The sequence below is a fragment of the Gadus chalcogrammus genome, chromosome 18 (genome assembly GCF_026213295.1).
Source record: "Gadus chalcogrammus isolate NIFS_2021 chromosome 18, NIFS_Gcha_1.0, whole genome shotgun sequence".
Taxonomy (NCBI): domain Eukaryota; kingdom Metazoa; phylum Chordata; class Actinopteri; order Gadiformes; family Gadidae; genus Gadus; species Gadus chalcogrammus.
Genome location: NC_079429.1, coordinates 10024242 through 10045851, shown reverse-complemented (window position 1 = coordinate 10045851; position 21610 = coordinate 10024242). Strand labels below are relative to the sequence as shown.

At 45.2% G+C, this 21610-nt stretch overlaps 1 protein-coding gene across 1 annotated transcript in view; it reads left to right on the top strand.

Moving 5' to 3' along the window:
* Positions 1-21610, top strand: part of ankfn1 (ankyrin repeat and fibronectin type III domain containing 1) — a 48538-nt gene that overhangs the window by 25540 nt on the left and 1388 nt on the right. Inside the window, exons 13-17 of the mRNA XM_056577688.1 lie at positions 716-884; positions 5286-5452; positions 13669-13891; positions 14801-14993; positions 16307-16761. Coding sequence (XP_056433663.1) covers positions 716-884; positions 5286-5452; positions 13669-13891; positions 14801-14993; positions 16307-16761 — 1207 coding nt within the window. The remainder of the gene's footprint in view (positions 1-715; positions 885-5285; positions 5453-13668; positions 13892-14800; positions 14994-16306; positions 16762-21610) is intronic.

Sequence of the window (21610 nt, the reverse complement as noted above, 5' to 3'; positions counted from 1 at the left end):
TCTTTCTGTCTCTCCGTAGCGCTGTATCTCACTCTCTCACTTTCGCTCTCTCTTACTCTCTGGCTGGCTTGAGATAAGCAAAGATAAGTATCGATGCTGCAGAAGAACCACTTGTTCCTGTGGTGAATCCAAGAGCTTTCCATTGACTCGGCCGTTAGGTCGTTGTCATCTAATCGCTCTCATTCTAACACTTTTGTCCAAAGCCATTTTACTGGAGTGTCTGTGGTTAGACAAATTTAAAACATTTTGAAGATTTTTTTATTTTGAATGTACAATGTCATTAATGTTATTCTGTTTATTTTATGCCCTGTAACACTTTACAATTAGAGTACATTCATTAACCATTCATTTGAATGAGTTGATGCAGTAATAACGACTACTATATAGGTGTTAGGGTTAATGGGGTAGTGTTAACCCAAGCCTAACCCTATTTAATAATACCCTAGTGATCAAAGACACCATATTAGGCATGAACACAATTAGTAAATGATGATTGAACAATTAGTTAACGGTTTATTAACGCAAATGTATTCTGTGTCTGTGTGTGTGTGTGTGTGTGTGTGTGTGTGTGTGTGTGTGTGTGTGTGTGTGTGTGTGTGTGTGTGTGTGTGTGTGTGTGTGTGTGTGTGTGTGTGTGTGTGTGCGTGTCTTTGTGCGTGTGTTTTCCTGTGTGTTTGTGTGTGTGTGTGTGTGTGTGCGCTCCCCCGGGCGCCAGGCGAAGCAGTTCCGTGTGTACGGCCAGGAGGTGCTGGAGCTGGGCCACGGGGTCTCCTTCCTGCTGCTGCTGCCCTCGTCGGACGACGTGTGCACCGCCCCGGGACAGGCCAACGCCTACACCCCCCACTCCGGCTTCCTGCACCTCCCGCTGCAGATGTTCGAACTAGGTAGGGACACACACACACACGGACACGCATACACGCAAACACAAACACACACACGCACGCGCGCGCACACACGGACATACACACACACACACACTCACACTCACACACACACACTGGGTACGGACACACACACACAGACACACACGGACACACACACACACACGCGCGCACACGGACACTCACACACACACGCTCACGCACACACTGGGAACGGATTAGGGATGTCAACAGTTAACCGTTAACCGGCTAACCGACCCTATTTTTGACCGGTTCCGCACGTCGGTTTATAGGTTAAGTAGCGAGGTGTAGTGAGGTGGAACGGTACTTGAGGGAAATCTCCCCATCCCTTGAAAATAAACCCCTTGCGTGTCGGAGGCGTACTGTACATGTTCGTACGTGATTCTCCGGTGAACCAACGTTCCAAAAAGACCCCTCTTAGAATAGTTTGCGGAATAGTTCACGAATGGTTCAATGTCCGCTTACCCAACGTCAACCGGCCACAAAGAGGAACGCGTCTGTCTTTTTACCTGCCGGGTCGGAAAGAGTGCAGCAAAGTCAAAGTGTGTTATTTGTCCCGTGCATCACATGCACAGCGCTACACACACAGGGTCCTTCTGAACACGGGCGCTCCTTGCGAGATGCACGTAGAAGGCATCAGCAACGGGCACCCAGCAGCTGCTTCAATAAGTAACTCTGGGTAGTTTTTATCGGCGTCCATTGTGGACCCTTTGACCGGAGCGATCGATGCGTGACCCCCCCGCTCACCCTGGGAGCGGGACGGGGCCCGACCTGAAGGGGCGTGCTGGTTTCTGGCCGAGCCGTGCTTGTTGCGCTGGACCGCTGCTGCAGGGGGCGGGCGGCTGGACCCCCGTGGTGTGTGTGGTGTGAGGGAATTCATGGTGTGAGGTCTTTTTCCTCTCGTCTCTCGCCGGAGGATAGGATTGGATCTGGGTTTCTCTTATCCGTTATCTTAGTGTCTCTGTCCCCGTCGTGCTCTCTTGCTCTTCCTCTCCCTTCCTCTCTCTTTCTCTCCATCCTGCCTCACTATTTGTAGCGAGACCTTTTTATCCATTTTCCTTGCTGTCTGTCCCAGCCTTTTTTCCAACTCTTTATCTGGCAAGGTTTTGGTATTTACCTCGCTCCATGTCTCGGGGTTGTCTGTAAGACATTTTTTCTTGCTGTATATCTTTCTGTATCTCTGTCAAGGTGCTTTGGGCCTCTATCTTGGCTCGCCATCCATCTCAGTCCCTCTCCCAGTACTCCCCTCTCTCTCTCTCTGAGCAGCTCCTTAAACGGGGACTAGTTCTATGGCACCACTTTAAACACCCAGAGCGTGAGAGCAGATTAGTAATAGAAACCAACCCCTTCACTCAGGCTCCATTTGGATGCTTTAAAAAACGAACTAATGTGTACAAATGATATACAAATACACAAATTTAGGACTGGCACTCTGCAGGATAAATTTTTAGAGAGAGGTGGAGGATTAATGCCTGTGTGTGTGTGTGTGTGTGTGTGTGTGTGTGTGTGTGTGTGTGTGTGTGTGTGTGTGTGTGTGTGTGTGTGTGTGTGTGTGTGTGTGTGTGTGTGTGTGTGTGTGTGTCTGCATGCATATCTGTGTGTGGGTTTGTCTGCACGTATGTGTTTGTGTCTGCATGTGTGTTTGTGTGTTGTCATGCGCACATGTTCGTGTGTGTGTCCGCACCCGCTTGTGTGTGTGTGTGTGTGCGTGTGTGTGAGAGAGAGAGGTGGGGTTGTGTCTGTGGGGGGGGGGGGGGGGGAGTAGGTGTGCTCCTACAATGGTCGCCAGTGTAGGTGCACAGGCTGCACTGTGTTAGCTCAGTGACGGTAGCGGAGTGGAGAATCCACAGATTCCTATCTGTTCCCCCCGCAGTCTAGCGGGAGACACACTAAATCAGTCTGTAGTCTCCAGCGGGACGGACGCACACACACACGCACATACACAAACACACATGCCCGTGCGCAAGTACTCACTTTGCACATGTAAACAGTCGTGCACACAAAAAACACAAGCAGGCTTGCACGCAGTCACGCAAAGGCGAACACACACACACACACACAGCGACACAGTCGTAACACATATACAGGTCGGCAAGCATAAAGAGATGCGTACTTTTGCTTGACACACAAAATGTGGGCGTATGTACGCACACATACACACATTCACACACAGCACATTAATGTCTCATTAACGTCCATGCTCACAATACTCTCCCTTTTGGACTTTACCGCATGCCCCCCTCCCCCTGTACCCCCTGGGTCTTGCCCACCAGGCTGGTGGACCCTGTGGGTTTCCTGGGGATTCTGTGGGCGAATCAACAGCTTCGTCCATATCTCCCCCTGCTTTACACAGCAGACAGACTGGAGACTGCTGTGGCTTCTCTCTGCTCGCTACAACTTTCTCCTCATGTCTGATTTTGAAATAATATTAATTAAAAGAGAAAATATATATAAATATATCTATATTTTTTTTATATATATATATATATGATAGATGGATATAATGATTTAAATAGTATTTTAAAATATGCCCACAATAATTAAAAGTATGTATATGAATAGAAATATCCAAACGAATTGAATTGATGAATTGTTACTACAGTCCTATCCTTCTGTGAATCATTAACAAACATTGTCTTGTATGCATATTCATACTTTAGTTTTTTTGTGAATTAAATAGATTAATTTGTTCGCTAAATGCATAACATATGACCGGAGCTTCTCTATCCCACTCTGCACACAAGTCCTCATGAACAGCATCTGTTGCGGAGGCAGAAGAGATGGTCCTACCTGGGATGTGACCTGCTCTAAACACAAACACAGCACAACTCCTCTCCTCTTTCTTAGAGAGAGAAAGAGAGAGAGAGGGAGATAGAGAGAGAGAGAGAGAGAGAGAGAGAGAGGGAGAGAGGGAGAGAGAGAGAGAGAGAGAGAGGGAGAGAGAGAGAGAGAGAGAGAGAGAGAGAGAGAGGGAGGCTTTACAAAATGGGCTCATGAAGTAAACAGTCATTTACGTCAGTTAATGCAGGAGTAAGCCTCCAAGTTGCAAAGGTGTATCGTATCAACGAGCTCAAACATAAAACAACATGGACGTATCTGTAGTCAATGCTGATCAATAGTGATTTCATTAATCATAAATTCACATCCTATAACTGATCTATTATGCAAAAAAACAAATGCTGGCCAGACCGTATCTCTCTCCTTCTTAAAAACAAGCGTACAGTTCACAGCCAGTCAGAGCGGACGGAACACTGTTATTGAATTCTTTGGATGATGAAAGTCCCCCTTCCCAACTGGGAGGAGCTCAATTGTACAAGATGCAACTTTAACCAACAGTTAAATAACAGTTAACTATTGGTCTAGTATAATTTAGTAATGTTGTTTATGTTTACAAATAGAGCTCAAGTTAAGTAAGTTAATGATGTTCATGTTAACTAAGGGTTCATGTTGACCCCCTGACCTCATTGACACATTATTGGGTGTTGGGGTCGACCCTAACCCGCTATCCCTAACCCTAACCCCAACCTTAACCCAAACCCTAACGAACTCCACACACAAAACCCCAACCGTAACCCTACTCCTTGGGCTAACACTATATTTGAAAGCTTCTTACTGCATTTGTAACTTAATAGTTAGGGTTAGGTGAAGTTAGTGTACCCTTATTGTGAACTGTTACCAGACTTTCTGTAGAATAGCAGAGGGCTTTAGTTTCTCAGAGAAGTTGAAGATCAATTGTGCCCATGTTGGAGCCTAGCGACCTGGGGGGTGGGGGTGGGTGATTGACACAAATGCTGAATCCAAAACTATTCTCACAACTTGAGACCCTGCTGGCTCTCGACTCCACTCTGCGCTGAGCCGTTTGAAGAGGCAAATAGTTTCCCCAACGTCTACTTTTTTTGTTCCTCTTTGTGTCTGACTTTCTCACAACATTACGGCTCTTTGGATGATGTGATGAAGATTAATTAGTATTTTGACAGCCAAATCATGGTGGTTGGTTATTGATATCCATGCATGTTTCCAAGTCCCTACCCTCTCTGTGCTGGCTGTGATCACTCGTTAACCGCAGGTCTGGTCTGCTGCGTGGATGGAACAGCATGGACATGGACCACTCTATTAATAACTGCATACTAAAACTGCATACCTACATGTGTCAGGGAGGGAATAATCCAATGTGGTGGATTGTGGTTTCTTGTTGGATGCGATACTCCTGTTAACCAATGAAATTCATTCTTTCTCATTCTCTCTCTCTTATTCTCTCTCTCTCTTATTCTCTCTCTCTCTCTTATTCTCTCTCTCTCTTATTCTCTCTCTCTCTCTCTCTCTCTCTCTCTCTCTCTCTCTCTCTCTCTCTCTCTCTCTCTCTCTCTCACTCTCACCCCCTAGTCCACTTCTGGGCCTACAAGGAGAAATTCATCAGCCTGTACTGTCGCTTATCCTCCGTGCTGGACCTGGACGCCCTCATTACCCAGCAGGCATTGCGGGAGGCCATTACCGACGTGGAGGTGTCCGGAGCCAAACAGAGGCACCAGCTCATCCTGGACTACATACAGGTGCGTTCTGGGTAGTGCAGTCTATCCCAACCTCTGAGTCGGCGCCCTACCTGGGGTCACCTGACATGCAGCTGGGGGGGCAGCAGAAAGCTGACGTAAGGCCACACCCCTCCTCAGGTAGAGTGCCGCCCCCTTTTGCCAGTCAATGATCTACGTGTACGCAAAGACACGCGGAAAGCTTTGATCGCTGATGGTCGAGCAGGGAATGGGCCTTGTGTTTTGCATGGTTTTCAACAGCAAGACACGAGAATAATATGAATGCCACTGGAGAAATCAAACGCTTTATTTTCAGTTGGTTGCGATAAACTAAACACTTTTCGAAAGAGCATTTGAATAATTTTTCAACATCTTTTAAGCATGATATATTGCTTATTTATGATGGTGGTTTGATTTCAAATAAATAAATGGGGTCCCGGGTAAAACCACAGGGTTGTTTGACTTCTCGCCAAATGTTCTGGGTTTGATTCCCCAATGTCCACAATATACCGTACCTCTAGGCATCCTCAAGCGAAGATTCCCTATTCTAGACACTAGAATTTCAGAGACCTGAGAAAGCATCTCCAACTAACAGTTTCTTTAGATGGAAACTCCATAATCTGATTCTGATATTAATGCAGAACATGTAGGCAGGGGGACATGTTTTTGGTGGCGGAAGGGATCTGGTTTACATTTGTCGCACTAGAAGTATTGACCAATCACGTTTGAGCGGGTTTTGGTTGCATCAGGGCAAACAGTCCATGTGGGGAGTAACAAGCTCGGAGACCATCGACTACAGTCTGAAAACCGTTGAGCCATTTATTAGCTTTGATATCAGTACATAGAGCTGAAATGTCCTCTTCCCCTGAAACATTTGAACAATATCCCAAGGGGTAAATCGTCATCAGATAATAGCCAATGGATTCAGAGATGGCTTTAGATTGTCAAGCTGAAGGAACAACTCTTTGCCCATAGTAATCGGTTAGCAGTAGAAAGGTTTTCAATCCAATCCGCATAACATATTACATATTCGTGGGAGACATATTAAACTCGAATCTAGCATAACGTCATTGCATGCCGCTTTGAAGTTGCACCGCACAGTTTTAATACTTTTTAATTAGTACAAAACAATGCATGACTCATAGTTAAGTTGTCTTCAAAGTCAATGCTTTGACTAAACTATTTTTTCAATATCTTTTCATTGTATGTTCAATTTCTAAGTCCATAATAATTATTTTTTTAAACAAAACAAAAACAGTTCAAACTACCAAAGTCGGTAATTCACCTTTAGAAGTTTATTGTTTCCATAAAGTCTTCACTGCGTGCAGTATTAGCTCTTAAATAGCTTGTTTTCGTAGCGCTAAAGAAGCCTATAACTTACCCTCGTGTCAGAAGTTAAAGGCATGAAAGCAAAGCCATCTGGTGTTTCAGCCTACTGCTAGCCTACTGCTAGCCCAGTGCACTAGCACGGTGCTAGCCACCGCTGTTAATGGAGACCAACCACAAAGCCACAAGACTGCTCTCCGAGGCTCGCACTCAAATAGGTGTGGTGAGAGTGTGTCTGTCTTTCTGTCAGTGTGTGTGTGTGTGTGTGTGTGTGTGTGTGTGTGTGTGTGTGTGTGTGTGTGTGTGTGTGTGTGTGTGTGTGTGTGTGTGTGTGTGTGTGTGTGTGTGTGTTTGTGTGTTCAAGAGTCCAACTCTGCTTGTGATTTTAGAGGATGGAAAAAAGTGGCCTGTCCTGCCCCCGCCCCTGCCCCCCCTCCCCCCCCCCCCCCCTCCAACCCAACCACAAATTGCTCCTTCGAAGGGCAGGGGAAAAAATAATAATAATCATGAGGGTGTGTGTGTGCGTACGCGCACGGATTGGCTGTGTGTCCGTCTGCATGTCTGCTGCGCTGAGCTCTGCAATGTGTCTCTTATTAGAGCGAGTGAACTGTTAAATGGGAGGGCAGCGCGGAGCGCAGACCCCGTCTGTCAAGGTACAGAGGTTTAGTAGCCGCTCAGTGCCATACGCACACACGCGCGCACACACAACAGACAACACGCACGCATGCACGCACGCATACAAACACATGCAAGCACACAAAATGCACATACACACACACACGCACATACACGCACACACACACATACACACACACATACACATACACACACACACACATACACATACACACACACGCAAGCACGCATACACAACACCCACACAGGCACACATACATGCATGCATACAAACACACGGATCAGTGTATGTGGATTGCATTTGCATGGGTTATGTGTGCATGTGTTAGTGCACACACATGTGTGTGTATGCGTGTTAGTTTACAGTCTGTCTTGGATATCTTGGAGGTCCTTGTGTGTGTGCTTGAATGGGTGATTGTGCGTGTGTGTCTTCCTGCTTTGCATGTGTGTGTACTCGTGTGGTCGTGTGTGTATGTGTCTGTGCTTCTCTTATGCGCGCGTGCGTGTACGTGCACACGTCTGTGTGTCTCATGCGTGTGGTTGTCTATCTCTGCGTGTGTGTGTTGTCCTAGTTAACAGGACCCTGACGTGATGCTGTCTTAATGGCACAGTGTGTTTAGACTCGCCACGTGTTAACAGGGGAAAATATACTGTGACTCTGTAGCCCAGACGCCAGCGGTAGACAATATGACGGATGGAGCTCAAAATGTGTCGGCAAATGTCCAATCTGGCATGAATCAGCTGCGTGCTCAACTGATCCACTAGGAGAGAGATTTGGAACGCGATTATTGTCATATTTCAAGCAATAAAGATAAAGAGTGTTGAGCTAGCTAAGGGCGTTTTTGTTAATGGAACCTGATACGTCATTATTCATATTTAGCCTCACATATTGGATATTATAGGCTCTGAGGCCCCGGACACAAAGATAATCAAAATGTATTGCTGATAAAAAAGGGATTATATTGTGGTTTGCTTTGTTTAATGGTTTGATATACCGGTTTATATTATTGACCACTAGTTTAGAGTTTTTGGGAGATAATTAAATAAACCAAATGAACAAGAGTTTTTCACTTTTTGATAATTATAAAAACAAACATTTGTTATTGAAACCATGGCATGATACTTTAATTGCAATATTTCTACCATTACCTTTAATATCTATTGTGAATGCGCTGCCATTAATATTTGTATTGACGTTTATCTTTTATTATTTATTTTATTTATGGTGGTATTCTATAGCAATAAATCAAAACAAACGATGAGAACAATATTCCTATTCTGAACCTAAATAGATGAGTATTTTTGCAACAGTAACTAATAATATATCTATGTAGAGGCTATGTTTCCAAAACGCTAGCCAGACACACACACACCCAGATGCGCAGCAAACATATATGAAACCAAACCACATCCAGTATGGATAGATACAGCACACGCAACAGCGCACAACGAGACACACATTCAATTGCTACGCATTCCTTCCATGCAACATCACGTGTCAAATCCACCACCCTATAGTCTACCACTCTGGCTCGCATCCACACACACACACACACACACACACACACACACACACACACACACACACACACACACACACACACACACACACACACACACACACGTAACTGTGGCCTACATGGTAGGGAAGGAACAGTAGGATGATGTCCCTTCTCTTTATGAATGCACAAGTTCAGATGCTACTCACCTCTTCCTCTGGTGGAGAGAGAGAGAGAGAGAGAGAGAGAGAGAGAGAGCTCAACTGGCCCTGTCTCCTAAAGTTATGCGGTTCCCTCGTCACCTATTAGATAATGACCCACACTACAACACACACACACACACACACACTTCATTACACACACGCAGGCATGCCTGCACAGACACACGCACACTCGCATCATTACTTACACACGCACACAACATTACACAAACAGCGATACACACACACACACTCATCATTACCAACAGAACATCATACACAGACACACACAGACACACACATCATTACCAACAATGCATCACAGACACACACGCACACATCATTTCACACAGAGAATCAGGCACATAGGCACACACACATCACTACACACAGAGCATCACACACATACGCACAGGGGCTTGCAACACCGACGGGCTGGGCAGTCCTTGTTTTGCTTTCAAATCAGTGAATCACTTTGTCTTGAGTCACTGTGCTGCGAAACCCCTTTAAAATTCGGACTAAACGCAATAGGAAATTCCCTGACGTCAGTCATGTGACGTGTGAGGCTGGCAGTTGGACGGTACACCGAGCATTCTCAAAAGCCATCGCCCCGTGTAAACGAATCAGCCGTGCGCAAGCTTCCCGTCAGAAGGGTAGGAGTGCGTGTCCTCAAACGCAATCGGCTCACTGCAGTGGTAGGGTTGGTGGTGGGGGTGGTGGTGGGGGTGGTGGTAGGGGTGGTGGTAGGGGTGGTGGAGGTGGTGGTGGAGGTGGTGGTGGGGTTGGTGGTGGCGATGTCTTTCACCCTGCCCTAGTTTTCAATGGAAACCTTGCCTTTACTACACACTAGGGCTTTCGGAATAATCAAAATTTGATTGCGATCTCAAAACTAATATAATAAAGTTGAAACAACATTTTTATTTTAATCTTTTTATTTTTTAGTTTTATTTGTTTTTTTCCTTAAAGTTTTATAGAAATAGAACAGCTTGATACATTATTTTGGATTTGAACATTTTGTGTATTTTTTTAAGGGGAATTTTCAAAGTTCTCAGGTACAAAGTGTTTCTTTGGAGAGAAATGCTCAATAAATGCATCAAGTTTTCAAACTCAAAAATAATCGTTTGAATGATCGTGATTTGAATATTGACCAAATTAATCGCGATTCAGCCATTTGACGTAGCCACTTGACGATTGGACGAATCACTCTGTCTGTTGACATGCTGCCAATAAACACTTTTCACAGAGGTGTCAATCGTAGGACTAGCCCAGGCATCGCTCATACACTAATTATACGTCTGCTACTTTCACGTACCAGGGATGGAAGGTAGACCAGTTCAGTCTACTAGCTTGTTATGACTATTGTTATGAGCTATACCTGGTTGGTTTTACCTAGACACCTCTGTGAAAATGTTCTATAGAGGATCATAACCTATATATAAACGCTTATGTGGGATGACGCTGCTCATTGTTGACGTAGTGTTTTACTCCCAGCCAGTAGGTTCTAGGTTCAAGACATGTATTTACAGTCCAACGTATCCATGAGCAAGATACCTCCCCCCTAAGTCTGCTTAATGACATGTTTTGGATTTACTGTAAGTAGCTGTGGATGGAATTTCTGCTAAACGTATTTTTGTATTTTCCATCTATTTTGTAAAATAGATGACACAGACCTGGGTGAGGATGTGTTGAAAAGCAATTTTTTTAATAGATATATGTAACCTTTTGTCATTGAACGTTGATTTATGTGACACGCACTCTTGGGGGATGAGCTGCAGTAGCGTGGTATTAGTTAAACAAGACTAGAATAAATCAGGCCTGAAGTATGAATTCATAAATTGTGAGGAGAAGAAATTCTCTCTTTTGGCCAAAAGGGACATTGGTTGGATTTGAGTTATTCCCTCTGCCGGAAACTCACTTTCTTTCCTGTGTGGTTCTCTCTCTCCCACTTTTTCCCTCCCGTCTCTCCTTCTCCCCCCCTCCCTTTCTCTGTCCCCCTCTCTGTCCCCCTCTCTCACTCTCCCTCTCTCTCCCTGTCTATCTTTCTCTCTCTTTCTCTCTCTCTCTCTTTGTATTTCTCTCTCTCTTTGTCTTTCTCTTTCCCTATCCCTCTCACCCGGTCTCTATCTTTCTCTCTGTCGTTGTCTCTCTCTTGCCCCCCTTCGCCCCTCTCTTTCTATCTCTGTCCCTCGTTCTCTCCCCGCCCTCTGTCTCTCGCTTTCTCTTTCTCCCTCTCCCTCCCCCCTCTCTCTCTCTCTCTCTCTCTCTCTCTCTCTCTCTCTCTCTCTCTCTCTCTCTCTCTCTGTGTCTGCCATCAGAGCCCCGGCATTCCTTCCAGCCAAGTCATCTCCCTGCTTTAGTGTGTGTGTGTGTGTGTGTGCGCGCGCGCGTGTGTGTGTGTGCGCGTGTGTGTGTGTGTGTGTCTGGCAGTAGGCTTTCTCTCTCTTTCTCTTGGCTCCTCTAGACAGACATCTAATAGCTCCTTAACATTTTGTCATGCTTCATTCTCTTCAAAGACATGCACTCACTGATACACACACACACACAAACACACACACACACACACACACACACCCTCCACACACACACACACACACACACACACACATGCAAAAGCACACACACAAACACACATGCCAGAGAGAGAGTAAAACAAAGTGAAGAATCCTCTCCTTTTTTTGGATGTAGTCTCTGTTCAGCGATAGGCTGCAAAGTATTCATCTTACCTTGAGAAAGGCACAGTGAGAGCATGGCTTTCAATGTTATTCATTAGCATAACTGGGTCTTTTTTTGGAATACGTTACTTTTTGTGTATTCCATTTTAATAACACACTCTTGATTACACTACTTTTGCATCCATATTCCTTAATACCTTGCAATAGTGCTGCGGTTACACAAAGGGGTAATTTCTTCTTCTCTAGTTGCTCTTACTAATACACACTAATTGACGTAACACACTCTCCCACCAAGACTATTATAAAAGCCTCCCCCTCCAAGTCTGCCTCATTCAGGTTCACTATGGTTCAGAATAAAAACCTCCACTCATCCCCACGGATTCATCTGAAACGCCCGCTCTGTGACAGCCCAACGAGGTTAAGGAAGGTGTGGTCAACGTCTGCCTGGCCCCATGTATTATTCATGCTAGACCTCCTTTCAATCTCTCCCCTGGCGCCGGCCTCACAGAGTGCTCTCTGAACCCGCGGTGGAAGGAAATGATTCAGATAATGACTTGATAGCGGTTTATATAAGAGTGAGTCAGGTGTTGGATCAGGTTATTAAGATCAATCCCCAGCCTTCTGTTAGTCCCTTGACATTTAGTTCTTTACTGAGCGGAGATTCGTTTCCCTGAAGGGTCTCTGGTGATGTATGCTCTTTAAATATAGTCTGCCTGGCCATCACACTTTGTTCCAATAGAAATGCCATTTGGTAGCCGCCACCTTTGGGGGAATCCAGATGCATATATATTTATTAAGGCTACATCCATTCATTATTTAGTCCATAATGGCATAGCTGTCAGGAAAGGGGCTTAAAAAGTCTGAAATGGCTTACTTTGCTTGACAAGCAGAAAGACCAGAACTGATGTGGAACAGAGAACGCCTTTAAAAACTCTAAAAAAGCATATATATCTTTATTATAATGATTAGTTGATTAACAAAAAAATAACGATTTAGTCCTCCCCTGATGGATAAGTTTTAATGGTACACTTTCTTTTCTGCAGAATAATATAGGGAAGTAAAATAAGTTCTGTTCTGCTCGAATGGTTTGTTTAAGTTTTAGAGTCATAACTGGGCGCCGGTTTTAATGAGTAAACAATGCACTAAACAGTGGACGGCTCCTGGAAGGACTCAAGTTAATGACTTCTGTGGAGTAGCATAAAACACTTTAATAGTCTGTGAGTTTGCATATTGTTGCTCCTGAGGCTTTTCTCCCGGCCAGGTTTTTCATATTAATAGATAACAATTTACTGTATCTGTAAAGGAAACCAGTTCTCCGTCCAACTGAAAAAGTCTTGTGTTTCTCATTTTGACAGAAATAGTTAATGGTTTGTTGTTCATTATCGATTTAAAACACAAAACAGTTATCGCTTATACTTTTGGAAATAATTGGTTGCATTTCTGTGTTTTGAATTGTAACACAAAATATTTTTTCTTGCCTGCTTGTTAGACAAAGCCAGTTATTTGAATCCAATATGTTTGTGGTGAGCATTCCCCCCAAAGATGCCTACAGGTCCAGTACCGCCATTGGAGATCAAACGCAGTGCCTTTTGGCTGAGAGTCAGGTCGAAACCCCTGACCCCAATACACAATGACGTGCAAAAGTCTTCACATTGTTTACTTAACGTTACATTACTGACTTAAAAAAAATATATATTTACGTCACATCCTTTACTTTACATTGCATAGTTAACTTTGCGTCGCATTGTTCACTTTACGTTGCATCCTTTGCTTAAAATCCCATTGTTTATCGTCTGCTACATTCTACAATTTCCTCTACATCGTTTAATTAACACTATATCCTTTACATAACATCGTTGACATTTGCGTTTTCTTGCCCCCCCCCGTTGTCTTTGCGGTAACCACAGCAACTGGACGAGATGTGGCGGGACCTGCGGTGGATCACGGATGCGCTGCAGTACGCCCGCTACAAGCACCCGCGCGGCGGCGTGCCCATCACCTGCCTGGTGAGCGCCACCCGGACAGAGAGCGACCCTCAGGACCCCAAGACGGACTCCACCTCCTCCACCATGGACTACCTGCCCACCCCGTCGCCCTCGCCCGAACTCCGCCGGCGCACCGCCGCCAACGGTGGGTTTCTCCCTCTCCGATATCTTTTTCCGATATATTCTCCGGTATTTGGTTAATCGTAGAATGTTCGTAGAGGAAGCTTGAACCGTTTTTTTTCTTAGCTCCTGTTATTGTTCAGGGTTAACGTTTACGATCATTCGTAGGATGTTTTTGCATGTCTTGGTCTTGTTTAAGGTTCAGGTTTGTCATTTGTAGTATGTTCGTACAGAAAGTGGTTTGAACCGATTTGTAGTCTGTTTTATGTTATTTATTGAAACAAGAGAGCAAAACCATCGCTAGCTTCTGTGCTCAAGTAAGAAAGTTATACTCACTCCAGCTACAAGCAACACCTAGTATTTAAATATGCGCATTACGATACGAGGAAAGGGAGGAATGAGAAGAGCAAACAGCCGTATACATTTTTCTTTGGTTCTTTTTATTTATAGAGCAGTAGTGGCAGTAAATAACTTATGGTAGCTTTTCAAAAAAAAAAGAAAATACCTTGCTGGCAGTAGTTTCGTTACCTTTATTGACATGGATGTGTACATGTGTACGTATACAGAGCCAGACTATTAGATTCCTTAAGCACCTTGAGCCAAATATTAAACTCATTCACATTTGGCTTCTATGTAGGTTTTTGATACTATCTTTCCATTTTAAATATTTCCACTGTGTGTGTGTGTATGTGTGTGTGCTTGTACACGTGTATGTGTGCATCCGTGCGTGTGTGTGTGTGTGTTATTTGTGTGTGTGTGTGTGTATTTCTCTGTGTGTGTATGTGTGTATGTCTACCTGTGATTGTATGTGTTTGCCTTTATATGCGTCTCTTTGCCTATGTGTGTGTGTGTGTGTGTGTGTGTGTGTGTGTGTGTGTGTGTGTGTGTGTGTGTGTTTGTGTGTGTGTGTGTGTGTGTGTGTGTCCCGCCCCAGACACGGCGCTGGGCTCTGATGACGACGGCTCCTCGGAGGTGTTCCTGCCCACCGACAGCGACTACGACTCCAGTGACGCCCTGAGCCCCCGGGACATGGACCTGCTGTACTCCTCGGCCCAGGACCTCTCCACCCAGGCCCTGCACTCACTGGGGGGCAGCGCCCCCGACGTGCTCCAGATCCATGAGATCAGGTAGACCGGGGGGCAAGGAGGGAGAGGATGGGGGGGGAAGGAGGGAGAGGATGGGGGAGACTGGGGAGGGGAGGGGGGAGGAGGGAGGGGGGGGGAAGGAGGGAGAGGAGAGGGAGAGAGCGTGAAGGAGGGAGGGAGGGATTGAGAATGGATGTTGATGTTGGTGTTGGAGCGAGGAAGAGAGTGAGGGGAGTGGGTGGGGGGGGACAGAGAGAGAAGATTGAAGAAGGGAGAGAGTGGGGAGGGAGGGATGAAGAGTTGGTGGAGAGATAGAGTGAGGGAGAGGAGGGTTGAGCGGGGGGGGGGAGGGAGGGGGAAGAAGGGACAGAGTTGGGAACCGGAGGGAGTAGTTGGGGGGAGAGAGGCATGCTGGAGGGAGGGAAGGAGTGAGAGAGTGAGAGAGAGGAGGGGTAAGTGGGGGGGAGGGGGAGGTAGTTATGTATTGTTCATGAGTGGGCAAGACATACAATAACATTTCTCGGCCAATTAACCAAAGTTGAATTTAGATAGTATTTGGTTCCATATTTAATGTGCACCTCTCCTTTATTGGACGATCCGATACGTACGCTACGATACGATTCAGGGACGAAAACATTTTAATATGGATTGATTTGATGCGATTCGAGTCAATGTTCTAACGATTCGGTGCGATTTAATGCGATATGTTTCAATCCGATAGATACAGTTAATATTTGTTTAATGTTAACACAAAATTTGTAGTTTTCAACCAATCAGACCGCTCTGAAAATAAAAAAGAAATGAAGTGATCTGAGTGATCAAAAAGATATATATCTCAAGCAATCTGTGCAAAGTGTGCAGTATATCGTGGAATGCAGTATATGATAGTTGCTGTGCACAGTGAAAGTCTTACAATAAGGCAAAGGTTCAGCATGAGAATAGGAAGAACTTTGACTGGAGTTCCTGATTAGCCCGAGATGCGACGGTTTCTCCTTTGGTTGAGGGGACTCAATGCGACCGAACGGACCCGCAGTAAACTGTGTGCTCAATTGACCTTCAAAATGGCTTCTTCTTGTTTCCCTTTTCCGAGTCTTCCCTGAAGGATGTGTTCTAATGAACTAGTGTCTGTCTCCTCGTAGGTACAGTGTTTGCTCCCCCAAAGACTTTCCTTTCCCCCCGCTGCCTGGCAGCGTGGGCCCCCTCTCTCCGTTCTTCGGCGCTCCTCTCTCCCCCTGCCTCCTCCCCCACTCGTCCTCCCTCTCCAAGGACCTGGCCCTCTCCCCCTGCACCCGGCGCCGCTCCCCCTCGCTCTCCAAAACCTGCCCTATCTCACCCTCCTTCCCCCTCTCCCCCAGATTCTCCAAAGACATGCCCCTCTCTCTCCCCCTCTCCCCCTCCCCGGTGGACGCCGCCGCAAAGACCCTGGAGACCCTCTCCCTGTCCCCCGGCGACCCGGACCCCCGGCCCCCCGCCACGCCCCTCCGCGCCCTGGCCAACCCCCCCAGCAAGCGCAAGCTGCTCTCCCGGAGCCACAGGGGCCAATACTTCAGCGGGCCCCAGCGCTGGCTCAGGGGCCACGGCGGCGGCGGCGAGGGCTACACGGGCTCCCTGTCGGAGGGCGTGTACACCCGGCAGAGGAACCCGGACCTCCCCGGCCCCGGGGAGCTGGCGTCCCCTCAGGGGCCCCCCTTCGTCAGCCAGTCGTCCTGCCTGCTACTGGAGAGCCGGCGGGGCCGCCACAGGGACCAGCGGCCCCACGTGCGCCGCATCTTCGTGGAGCCCTGCAAGGAGGCGTCCCCCGGGCACGAGAGCCAGCGCTGGAGGGAGGAGAGGGACGGAGAGCCGGAGGAGGAGGAGGAGGAGGAGGAGGAGGAGGAGGAGGACGGGGAGCAGGGGGAGGAGCGGGAGGAGGAACAGGGGAGGATGGAGGTGATGGGAAGGGGCGCGGGCGTGTCGGTGGTGGTGCTGGAGGAGGCGGAGTCTGGAGGGGAAGGGGAGGGGCCGGACGAGGCGGAAGCGGAAGGCGGCGGCGGCGGCGACCAGGACTCAGACGACCAGAGCAATGAGCAGCTCTCAGAGATTCTGAGCAGCACGCTTTAAGGGTCAAAGGTCGGACGGGGGCGCACCGCATTAGACTCATCCACTCATCCACCTCTGCAATGTGTCTGCCCTGCATCAAACCCCCAGCATGAGCTCCAGGTGGGACCACTGCAGACCTCTCGCAGAGGGGGTGCTCACACTCTCAACAAAGATACAAACTGAAGTTGCAGGTTCAACTCCCTGTCCGTCTCAAGACTCCCATGGCACGACTGTTAACGTTGGTAATAATACAAGAAACGATTCTTCAATGCAATGATGAAGGAAAAAACAAGCACTGCTTCTCCAAACAGGAACTTGCACAAGACTGTACATCCACCAAAAAAAGATTTACTACCAATAGGTATATGTCTATATAGATATACGTATAAGGAGCTGAAGGAGATTAAGACTGGTTTTCATGGCGTTTTACATTTTGTTTCGTTTTGTTTTTATTCGGTTGTAAAGTATTCCGTAAACACGTTTTCTACAGAGGAATCCCCCCTCACCCCATCACTAACATCAGAGCATGCAGTCTGATCCCAACGCTCGCTCCAGTGACGTGAATGTATTTCCTACATTTAATTTCGTCGTTTTCTGTGGATGTTGTTGCATCAAATCATGATCTCTCTCTCTCTCCCTCTGACTCTCTGTCTCTCTCCCTCTCTCTCTCTCTCTCCCTCTCTCTGTCGCTCCGTCTCTCTCTCCCTCTCTCTCTCTCTCTCTCCCTCTGCTTGGAAGTGTTATCGATATCTTCTGGTGTTGCTTCTGCTGCTGCTCTGATCTACTCGTATTTTCTTTCCATGTCCGACACTATATTTTTATGGCACAATTGTATTAAAATAAATATCCAGTATATTCCTTACTCCCCCGCCCCTCTTCTAGAAGAGAGGAGCCAGCCGAGTCACCTCTAAAGGATATGAACACAGCACTATTACACTATAAAACATATATATAATCCCCTAACCCCGTAAAGATTTGCATTTATTAAAGATGATGTCTCCCCCATGCCGTCCGCCCTGTTTATATGAAAGTATTTTTTTATCGCGTTTTCCCAGATGTTGCTATTTTCCATGGTCCCGTCAGCATCCAGAGGTGGAGGTTGTGTTGCGTGTTCAGTAGGCATGATGTTCACTGGGTTTGTGGATTACCTGTGTTACCCGTGTGTGTCTTGGGACTTAACAGCTTAGTGTCCGCTTGTGCCTCTTCCTCGTCCTCGCATGACGACATCAAGGAGATGCTCCGAGTCCATTTCCGTGGTTACCATTTCACAAAAAGAAAAAGAGAGAAAAAAAAAAAAACTGTCTGCACTTTGCCTTATGGACTTGTGTGTTGGCAAATTTTGAACGTGTTTTTGTTGTTTGTGTGTGTGTGTGTGTGTGTGTGTGTGTGTGTGTGTGTGTGTGTGTGAGAGTGAGTGAGTGTGTGTGCATCCGTGGGTGTGCCGGGTTTAATTATGTTTGACCGTTTGATTCATTGGGGTTTTTCTTGTTTATTTTGTACAGTTGTATCAAAGGGGCTTTGATACACCCTGGCTGTGTTCGCATGGCAGACTGCACCACAGACAACAACCGTGACCTTTACATTTTGGGGGGTATTTAGAAAAAAAACAGCAAGAGAGACGCCCACCCCAGCACCCAGTACTCTGTGACGGTTTGAGAGCTTGTCGAACATGCACCCTCTTCAACTGATGCACAACGGAATTGTGTTTTTAATGTTGCTGTCTTAAATATTTGCACATAGTTAGCCAATACGGAATGAAAGCTAACTTGCATTGTGTTGTTGTTGTGGATGCAATGGGGCATTACTAATGGGGCAGCTTGCATTATTCACGTCTGACCAAACATATTTTGGGTACCTGCTCATATGGGGCTCCTATCAGGTTAAGCTGTTTTAGTAGTAAAAAGATAATAGCGATCACATTTTTTAATGGCATTCAGGAAAATTCAATTTATTTGATTCTATATTTGATATTAAATGTCGGACTTCACTGTCCTCCATCATTCAGGTGATCATGACTTAGTCCTATCAAATCTATAAGTACTCTCCTTATGTCTGGAATAGGATGCAAAGGTTATCATTCTAAGACACTTTACATAAAATTTAGAAAAAAGAAACAACTTTATTTAACTAACACTAATATGAATTATCTCAAAAAGTCTGACAAACTTGGATCTTAAGTCAACCTTAAGTATGTTGCGCCTTTATGCAACACAATGCGTAGGGATGGTAGTCATTTTAAGCAACCGTTCATGTTGTTCATATCTCGTTGCATATGTTGTTGTTGCAGTGTGACGATTCACTCAAGCTATACCAATGCTATCCTTATTTTTACATGATCACCCTTTGCACATACAAACAGCCAAAAACTGAGAAGAACCTCATATCCTCTATCTCTCCACCACAATCACATATCTATCCTCAGTGCCGTTGTACCCTAAAATATTTGCTTCAAGTTGTGCTTTTAACTTATTTGCTGTAAAGAAAATATTTTTGGGGCGGTTTTGATTTTGGATGAAGTGCGTACGTGGTTTTTCCTGTGTTTTATTTTTTATAGTCTCAGTCTCACATGAATGGATTTATTTCAGAAATGGAAATAAATGTTGCCCCATGTGGAAGTTGTACACAAATATCTTTGTTCCATGTGTCCTTCTTGCAGAGAGAATCTGGAAAGTTGTGACCTATTTTTAGGTGTATTTTTTCCTGTTAAGTGGTACTCATGGTTCTCTTGAAATACTTGAAGCTAGCATGGTTGTTACAAAGCATTTTTTAAATTAGCCTACATGTTAAGGCTTGATTGATGAAAGGGCCAGTGTGTAGAATTTAGTGAGTGTAGAATACGAAATGGACTATAACATTCATATTCAAAGTGTTTATTCCCATGAAAATAATAATTGTTGTGGTTTCGCTAGCTAAGAAGGAGCACTTTCTATATCCTTTTCCACGGAGCCTGCCATTTTGCACTACCTTGTTTCTACAATAGTCCAGAACAGACTAACTCTTCTAACGTTTTTCAGCACCGCTGTTTTACTTGTATGCTATTATTCTATAGTTTTACTGACATAACTACATGCCGTTAATGAATATATCAAGGATCCTCATTACTTGACACTTTGCTACTCGATTCTGTCGTAGACAATTACTCATTTGATTATATCCTTTTGGAAGTATATACTGGCACTTTACAGTCCAGTAGAGGCGACTGTAGCTTCCCCATCATCGTTGAAAGAAACAGGCAATATCAGCGCTAGATGCCATTAACCTACACAGCTCCCCTTTAGTTAGAAAGCATTAGTGAAGACTTTTGTGTGAGCTCTAGGCTTTACAATGCATTATGACATGCATCCCTGTCAGGCAGTACCAAATTATGAGTAGTAACAACTAGTAAGGAATAGACAGTCCTCATTTTAGATGAGCTCACACAAAATACTTGCTTTCTAACCACCTGAACTAATCATGATTTGAAGGATTATGAAATATTTACAAAGCATTAACAAATTGTAAAAAAAGAGCTTAAAAGTTATAAATGATCCTATGAACTATTATTTCTTTATCTTATTGATAATTTATAACAGATTATGAATTGCTTTCTCAAGGTAGGAATGTTGGAACAATGCTTTATAAATGATGAATTCGCTATTAACTACGTCTTTATTAATGCTTCAAAGTTGCAGTTATTATGAAGTGTGAAGAGGAATAAAACGTCTCCATCCAAGTCAGTCATCCAGGGAATATTTCCTCTATAAATCGTTTTAATCTAGTCCACTTTTGAACAGTTACTGTAGACAGTTAGTGTCGTTATGTTAGCGATGTTAACTGTAGTTACAATTTAAGCCACTAGAGGATGCTAATGGGAAAACTTACACAGTGCCGGTATAACCAGAGTTTTACTTAACAAAGATATAATGTGATGGTAATATAGTGTAACATTCGATAATCTTCTTATCTTTTAATTACCTCCCTCTGATCAGGGTTTGGATCAGGGCTAGGCTAATCTTGGCTCCAGCAGTTCTACTAGCAGTACTTCTGCGAGGAGATGGCACAGAGTGGCCGGAAACCAAAAACTGAAAGGGGCGGAGATACGCCTTGGATCTCCGCCCCTTGTGTAGGAGCCGGGGAGAAGGAGCCAGAAACACCATCTGCATCCACTGCAGTTTGTCGTTCATTTTTTTTTTTACTTTAATCCTGCCACTCTAATGGTGATTAATCAAATTAATAAACAATTTATTTATTTATAAATAATATGAATGTCGTTATAGTTAATATGATCATAATTATCATTAATCATGTTCAGGGCCTAGCAAATCTCCACTGAATTCGAATTCACTTTCTTTCCTCCTGATTGCTACGACTGCACAATGGCGTCATGATCAGCGACATCATGGGTCACCTGGCAGAACGGTCCCTGTAGTGCATATCCAATCATAACACCTAACACAGTGATCACTGAGAAACCCTAATGGACCATGTGTCTGTTGCTTCAATGTGCGGAGAGGAAGTCTGACTTGGTTCCCATGGCATGCATTAGCATCCGCCCGTGAGATATGGTCCGACTTGTTGCCATGGGAACGCAACGGTGGTAC